At 43.0% G+C, this 7,992-nt stretch overlaps 1 protein-coding gene across 3 annotated transcripts in view; it reads left to right on the top strand.

The window, feature by feature from the left end:
- LOC137427898 (guanylyl cyclase C) overlaps positions 1-7,992 on the top strand; it is a 219,445-nt gene that overhangs the window by 175,625 nt on the left and 35,828 nt on the right. For all 3 annotated transcript variants that reach the window (XM_078777647.1, XM_078777646.1, XM_068117705.2), the window contains exons 22-24: positions 4,384-4,475; positions 4,661-4,819; positions 5,127-5,319. In XM_078777647.1, the coding sequence (XP_078633773.1) occupies positions 4,384-4,475; positions 4,661-4,819; positions 5,127-5,319 (444 nt within the window). The remainder of the gene's footprint in view (positions 1-4,383; positions 4,476-4,660; positions 4,820-5,126; positions 5,320-7,992) is intronic.

The following is a 7,992-nucleotide window of genomic DNA, read 5'->3' as shown; positions in this document are numbered from 1 at the left end:
AAAGCCTGTAATAGGGTTACGTTACCACGATTACTTAAGAACGGCTAAAGGGAACTAAGTCAAACTTGGTACAGGTATGTATAATGATGTAAAGATGAACTGATTGGATTATGGGGTCAAGAGGTCAAAGGTCATGTAAAGTAAAAATGTGATACATGAGAACAGCTGAAGGGATTTTAATCAAACTTGGTACAAGTATTATTATGATGTAATAATGTGGGCGTAGGCATGTCGGTTGACGTCGTGACGTCAGAGTGCCATTCTAATTTTTCTATGGTTGTCAGACATACACACTAACACACACACACACACACACACACACACACACACACACACACACACACACACACACACACACACACACACACACACACACCTTATTTAATATAGTAGGATGATCCCAATATGGTGGAGGTCGGGGAATTTAGGATCAAGTGATCATAACATAGTGTGTGCAAGGACCTGATGACGTGTTAACTTGATGTAAATAATTCCAGAACATTTAATTATCAAGTGTTTCAAAGTTCACATTGAAAAATACTTTCAGCAACATCCGTTAAGCATTCTCACCTGAATTGGTGGGTTATGACCCAGGTTCAATTCATGAGTACTACATGCTTTTATTTATTTTACATACAGAGTCAAGGCTCATGGAAGAGCGAGAACCCAAAACAGATCACGATGTGACATAACAAAAGGAACAAAAGAAAGAGAAGGTGAAACAGAAACAGCACACCTGAGGGACAAAAGAGACAGAGACAGACAACAAGGGATGCAGGTGACAGTGAGGATGAGAGGAGGATGCAGGGGGTAGATAACAGTTTGGTGGTCTCTCTGTCTTCTACCGCCTCATTTCCAGTCTTACACGCTTCTGCCCTTTCCGTGCTTCCCCCACCCACTCCCCACAGGTATCTGCAGGACACACGTGGTCCATGATCAACCCCCTTCTGGTGAAACTCCCTAAATCCAGGATCCCTGCTCACCTCCACTCATTTGTTCCTCTTTTCTCCCACCTGTGTGACCAACCTCCACATTCTCCAAGCTCAGTCTTCCCTCCAGGTCTTCAAGACAGCTGCTCACCTCCACTCATTTGTTCCTCTTTTCTCCCACCTGTGTGACCAATGTTACGGATTCGTCACTTCCGTTGTTGTGGTTCTCATCCACTGTAAACATTTTTGGTTGCATGTACTATTATTGTTATCGTTTAAGTGAAATAGAGATTACTGTTTTCAAAAGGTAAAAAAAGTTAGTGTTTTAAAAGAAACCGGAAACCGGATCGGGAACCGGACGAAGAGGAGGAAGAAAAAGAGGAAGAAGAAGAGAAAAAGGAGGCGGAGCGAGTGAGGTCGGAGAAGGAGCCGAGCTGCGTTGAGGTTTTGAGCAAACGTTGGCGAACGGGGGTCACTAGCGAACTTTGGGGTTTCCTGGGAAAGGGATTCCTGCGACAGAGTTGTTATCGCTGTGACAGATAAACCTGCATGACGGGTTTTGTGGTTTATTCCGAAGAGAATCATTGAAGTGCTGTTACATCTCGAGAACGCCATTTTGCCTCGCGCTGGATTTTCGCATCGCTCCAGGTTTTTCACCTCGCTTCAACCATTTCACCGCATCCAGACGTAACCTGGTGTGTGTGTATAACGTGGATTTTGAGTGTGAATTTGCGGTTCACCGATTGGGAGCCGTTGAACGTCCATACCCGAAGGTGTGATTTCCCAACCGCCTCTTGAGGACACTTTTGCCTATCTTTGGCAGTGTGACTGTCAACCGAGCGGGATTCTGGTCTCGATACAACATCGTTCTGACGATCACTAGAGCGTGGATCGACTTTGGTTTGAAGCTGGGACAGAGACATTGGGAATGTTATTTTTGCTCACTTGGAGCACAGTGAGTTATATTGTACGAAACTGATGGTACCATCATAGGAATGATATATTGTTTGTACAATTGATAAATATAGTTATTGTACTGTTATTCTTGTGTGACCTTAATACAATACTTGTTTGTTGGTAACAATTGGTGTGGTTTCACCATTGATCTTTGACATACACATCTTTCTGCCGTGACTCCTCTCGGGGCTCGGAGGTACACCGTGACCGGGGTTTGGGGAGGAGCACGTAACAACCAACCTCCACATTCTCCAAGCTCAGTCTTCCCTCCAGCTCTTCAAGACAGCTGCTCACCTCCATCTCAGATCATCCCCCATCCAAATCCATGATCTTTTCTACCCCCATTAACTCCCAACCCAAGCCCACCTCTTCCAAGTTTCCAGTTTTTCCTTCCTCAGAGTATACTTTTGTATCCATGTTGTCCTCCTCTACCCCTCATTCTTCCCCACACCCATTGTTTGTCCAAGTGTCCCTCTATTCGATCCTTCAACTGGTTACACCGGTCTTGTTTAAGTAACATGACATGTTTTACGTGCATGTACCCTCATGTTGAAGGTAGTCACTTTCTTTATTCTTCCTCTTCTTCAAACCTCAATCCTCCACCGACATGTTTTGATTTGTTGCATGTAAAGTCGAAGATTTTCCAAGTATATTGGATGGTCTTGTGTATTAGTCTGTCTGTTTGTCAATCGCCTAAAGGTTACAATTTTAAACCGATCATCATGAAACTTTACCAAGTCGTAGAGGTTGTCACACCTGAGAATCCTATTGATTTTGAGGTCAAAGGTCATCTTGAGGTCAGATTTCTAAAATCGTTATTTTTCATCCGATTGACTTGAAAATTAAACAGCATTTGCATAGTGAGTCACTAAATTGGGAAACAAAGTACTTTTGAGGTCAAAAGGTTAACTCAAGGTCAAACTTCCAAAATCAACAATTTTCATCTGAAAATTCATCAATTTACATCCGATTGACTTGAAATTTTAACAGCATTTACATAGTGCCTCACTGAATTGGGAAACCAACTATTTTTGAAGTCGAAAGGTCAAAGGTCAACTCAAGGTCAAACTTCCAAAATCAACAATTATAATCTGAAAAACCATCAATTTTCATCCGATTTATTTGAAAATAGATCAGCATTTGCACATTGAGTCACTAAATAGGGAAGCCAACGATTTTTGAGGTCAAAAGGTCAAAGGTCAACTCTAGGTCAAACTTCTAAAATCATCAATTTTCATCTGAAAAAAACCCGTCAATTTCATCCGATTGACCTGAGCATTGAACAGCATTTGTGCACATTGAATCATTAAATAGGGAAACCAACTATTTTTGAGGTTAAAGGTCAACTCCAGGTGAAACTTCCAAAATCAACAATTTCATCTGAAAAATCATCAATTTTCATTTGATTGACTTGAAAATTTAACAGCATTTGCATAGTGCCTCACTGAATTGCGAAACCAACTATTTTTGAGGTCAAAAGGTCAAAGGTCAACTCAAGATCAAACTTCTAAAATCGTCACTTTTCATCCTATTGACGCGAGTTTTGATCGAGATAGTCAATTTTAATCTTGATGAAATGGACAATTTGATGATGGGGACAATCGTTAGGCTCATTTGCGTTAGGCTTGTTGAATGGCAACATTTTTTTTTGGGGGGGGGGGGGGGGGTGGATTATGCAAGTATCGTGCTCTGCATGATGTCTTCTTGTTACTTGCAATATCGAAGATCTTTCAAGTATATTGGTCGGTTGTGTTTGTTATTCTGTCTGCTTGTTTGTCTCTGTCAGTTTGTCACCGGCCTACAGGTCACAATTCTAAACTGATCATTATGAAACTTCACCAAGTTGTAGAGGTCGTCACAATTGAGACGCCTATTGATTTTTAGGTCAAAGGTCATCTGGAGGTCAAATTTCTAAAATCACCATTTTAAATCTGATTGACTTGGAAATTGAACAGCATTTGCACATTGTCACTAAATAGGGAAACCAACTATTTTTGAGGTCAAAAGGTCAAAGGTCAACTCTAGGTAAAACTCCTAAAAGCATCAATTTTCATCTAAAAATCGTCACTTTACATCCTATTGACCCGAGCTTTGATCAAGATCATCAATTTTGATCTTGATGAAATGGACAATTTGCTGGATCAATTGCAATCTTTTTTCGGGGGGAGGGAGTGGATTTTGCAAGTATCGTGCTCTGCTGAACTCGTGCATTTTCAACACAAAACCGAATGTCTACCCGATGTTTGCGGTTGCAATGAGAGGCCTTGCTGGATATCGGAATGGAAGTCAACAAGGCAACATGAGACAAGCAGCCTTTTCTTTTGTGTGTTTTTAAGTTTCCTCCTTTGTCTTTCATCTGTTTTCCTCCATTCATCATGGTTGTTGAAGGGATTGTGGCCAAAGACTTGTGCTTAAGTAATATGCATCTGGCTTTGATGAATCAAGTGCAGTATTAGGATAGTTAGGCCCAATTTGAATGCCATGTTGTTTGTTGCAGATCTTTCACATGATCGGTGATTGCTGGGATGAAGAGCCGCAGAAAAGGCCGGACTTTCGGCACATCGACGCCATATTGCAGAAAGTCTCGATGTGAGCCAATGACAGACGACTTGTGAGCCACTGCTGACAAATGTTTTCATGGTTTCATCCCCAAGTTCATAAAATCCCCATAGCCTGTTTCAGGCAAGCAACTGTTGTTGAAAGACCACATGGAGAAGGATAACGCTTGAAGAAAGGGTGGGTTTACACCTCGACTTGTTCTGTTTGTTCTCCAGTCACATCCACAGGGGGAAGACGCAGAGCTACATGGACAATCTTCTCAGACGCCTCAATCAATACTCTAACAGAATGGAACATCTTGTGGAGACGAGGACACAGATGTATCTGAAAGCACGTGACCGTGCCGATTCGCTCAGTGCCCGCCTGCTACCACCGTGTGTCCACAATGCACACCACTCATGAGCAAACGACACACACACATAAGGGTAGAAAGGAGTGTAGAGGTTCTAAAGGGTCTAAGATGATCTAAAGTTTGGTTAAGGTCTAAAGGTGTAATTGGGCCTATAGGGTCTGCAGGCTCTTAGGGGTTTCAAAGGAACTTCCGGGGTTTAAAGACATACAGGGGTCTAATGTAATGAATAAACATACCCACATTGCTGACAAACAGACAAACGGACCCAAATGTAATAACATCTCCTCTGGCGAGGGTAACGATTGTCCCCTTTTTATTCTGTCTGCCAGCGCCGTGGTGCAGTCGCTCAAGCTGAATGGTAAAGTGGACCCGGAACTCTTTGACGACGTCACCATCTACCTCAGTGACATCGTCGGATTCACAACCATCTGCAAGCACAGCGAGCCAATGGAAGTCGTGTCTCTCCTCAACGAGCTGTATCAACAGTTTGACAGAATTGCAGACAAATACGACGTGTATAAGGTGAGGCCCTTCACTTTCTTGTGGTTGAAATTTCAGCAAAAGTGTGTCGGCCATTGTTTTTTCTCCCAGGCTAGTTCGAGGTGTGGATTGCTTTCAGATGGGCTTTTCCAGATTGGGGGAAGTTGGAGGGGGTTTTGTTGTTAGTATTGCCAGTTATTATTACAGTACTATTATTATTGTTCATATTGTTGTAGAAATGGCTCCTAGTGGTTGATAGTGCCTAGAATAGAGCAGTTATTTCCTTCAAGTAAATGTCAAGCTTAAGGGGATTTCTTTTTGGGATTTCGCTTGGCCACGCCATGTTCTGGTGGTAAAAGACATTAGGCCATCGTAACCGGACCGTGATGTCTCGGAGCTTCAGGATGGGAGGTCATGGAGGGTCTTATGGGTTCTTAGGAACAGCGTCCAATGGACAGTGAGATGCGAGAGGTGTGACGTGTCAACTGTGACGCACGGGCAGGAGGCTACAAAGGTGAGCGCGTAGAGGGTAAGGGAGGAGGTTCCCCGAATCAGCACTCGAGAAGGTGCATTCCTCGGCCCTCTATTCCCACCAGAGCCACAACTCAGCCCACGCCAGAGCCACGCCCTCTCCAGACACCACAGGTCTTTCTCCAGCCGGGACAGTGGGGAACTAACCATAAAGACTGTCGAGTGTGTCCTGGCAACTCTCTTCTGTCTTGTCCAAACCGCTTTGCGTATCTCACATTGTGTGTGTGACCAGGGCCTAAGGTATAGGGTCATTAAGGAATCCCTTTCATTCATGGGTGCGTATCGGTAGAGGGTTAAGGGGTTGTTATCATTTATTTATTACCTCTGCCATTAAAGATGGATAGAGGTTATGTTTTTACCCCAGTTTGCCTTTGAGCAAGATATCTCAAAACGTTATGGACGGATTCAGACGAAACGTGGTGGACAGGTTGGGTGTGTGACAAAGACGAATTGGTTTGATTTTGGTGAAAATCTGATCCGGATTATCCAGATCCGGAAAATCCGGATACGAGAGTTTTTTAAATTAGTCAAGTGATTCTTCACCATCGAGTGATAAGGCCAAAAACGATATATAGCACGACATTTTCCAAAACGTTGTCGACGGATTATGACAACACTTGGTGGATGAGTTGGGTCGGTGACAAGAACAAGCCGATTAGATTTTGGTTCAGGACCGAACCTGATCCGGCCTATCGGTAGGATACACAATGTAAACTGTAAACTGTTCACCTTGGTGGAGGTATGCGCTCTACCGAGTGCCGTTGTAGTTAGATACTGCATTGCTTTTTGTAAATTCCCCTCCCCGTGCGTATTTTAATTAAACCTACTTGGTCTTGGTGTGAATTCTGAACTTCTTGGTTCTCATTTAGTGGGTAGAATCTTTGGGTGAATTCTGAACTTCTTGGTTCTCATTTGGTGGTTACAATCTAGGGGTGAATTCTGAACTTCTTGGTTCTCATTTGGTGGGTAGAATCTTGGGGTGAATTCTGAACTTATTGGTTCTCATTTGGTGGTTAGAATCTTGGGGTGAATTCTGAACTTCTTGGTTCTCATTTAGTGGGAAGAATCTTGGGGTGAATTCTGAACTTCTTGGTTCTCATTTGGTGGTTGGAATCTTGGGGTGAATTCTGAACTTCTTGGTTCTCATTTGGTGGGTAGAATTTTGGGGTGAATTCTGAACTTCTTGGTTCTCATTTGGTGGTTAGAATCTTGAGGTGAATTCTGAACTTCTTGGTTCTCATTTGGTGGGTAGAATCTTGGGGTGAATTCTGAACTTCTTGGTTCTCATTTGGTGGGGAGAATCTTGGGGGTGAATTCTGAACCTCTTGGTTCTCATTTGGTGGTTAGAATCTTGGGTGAATTCTTAACTTCTTGGTTCTCATTTGGTGGGTAGAATCTTGGGGTGAATTCTGAATTTCTTGGTTCTCATTTGGTGGTTAGAATCTTGGGGTGAATTCTGAACTTCTTGGTTCTCATTTGGTGGTTAGAATCTTGGGGTTAATTCTAAACTTCTTGGTTCTCATTTGGTGGGTAAAATCTTGGGGTGAATTCTGAACTTCTTGGTTCTCATTTGGTGGTTAGAATCTTGGGGTGAATTCTGAACTTCTTGGTTCTCATTTGGTGGGTAAAATCTTGGGGTGAATTCTGAACTTCTTGGTTCTCATTTGGTGGTTAGAATCTTGGGGTGAATTCTGAACTTCTTGGGTCTCATTTGGTGGTTAGAATCTTGGGGTGAATTCTGAACTTCTTGGTTCTCATTTGGTGGTTAGAATCTTGGGGTGAATTCTGAACTTCTTGGTTCTCATTTGGTGGTTAAGAAAGACCCGTTAAGGCGTTTATTGGCCGCAGTCATTCAACACCGCCCACCCACACAGTCTCATCGCAGGCTCACTTTGCCTGATTGGTTACGAGACGGTGGTGCTGATTGGCATAACTCTGGTCCGATTTGGACTTCCAATACATACCAAAACTCCGCCTTTAGACGCGGGATTTGGCAGGGAAGACCCTTGAAACAGTCGACGGTTACGTGCATTGAGGCGACTCACCTGATTCAAACCAGCAACTGGGATGACCGCAACAATATTTTTATGCTATTATCATTATTGTTACTTTAGTTATTGGAAAAAGGCCATGATAACGTGGAATGCCGCTCAATCTGCTATATATACCCCTTAACAAAAAGGA

Source organism: Myxine glutinosa, chromosome 5, assembly GCF_964187855.1.
Source record: "Myxine glutinosa chromosome 5, kmMyxGlut1.1, whole genome shotgun sequence".
Lineage (NCBI taxonomy): Eukaryota > Metazoa > Chordata > Myxini > Myxiniformes > Myxinidae > Myxine > Myxine glutinosa.
The sequence above is the reverse complement of the archived record's forward strand: the minus strand, read 5'-3'. Positions and strand labels throughout refer to the sequence as shown.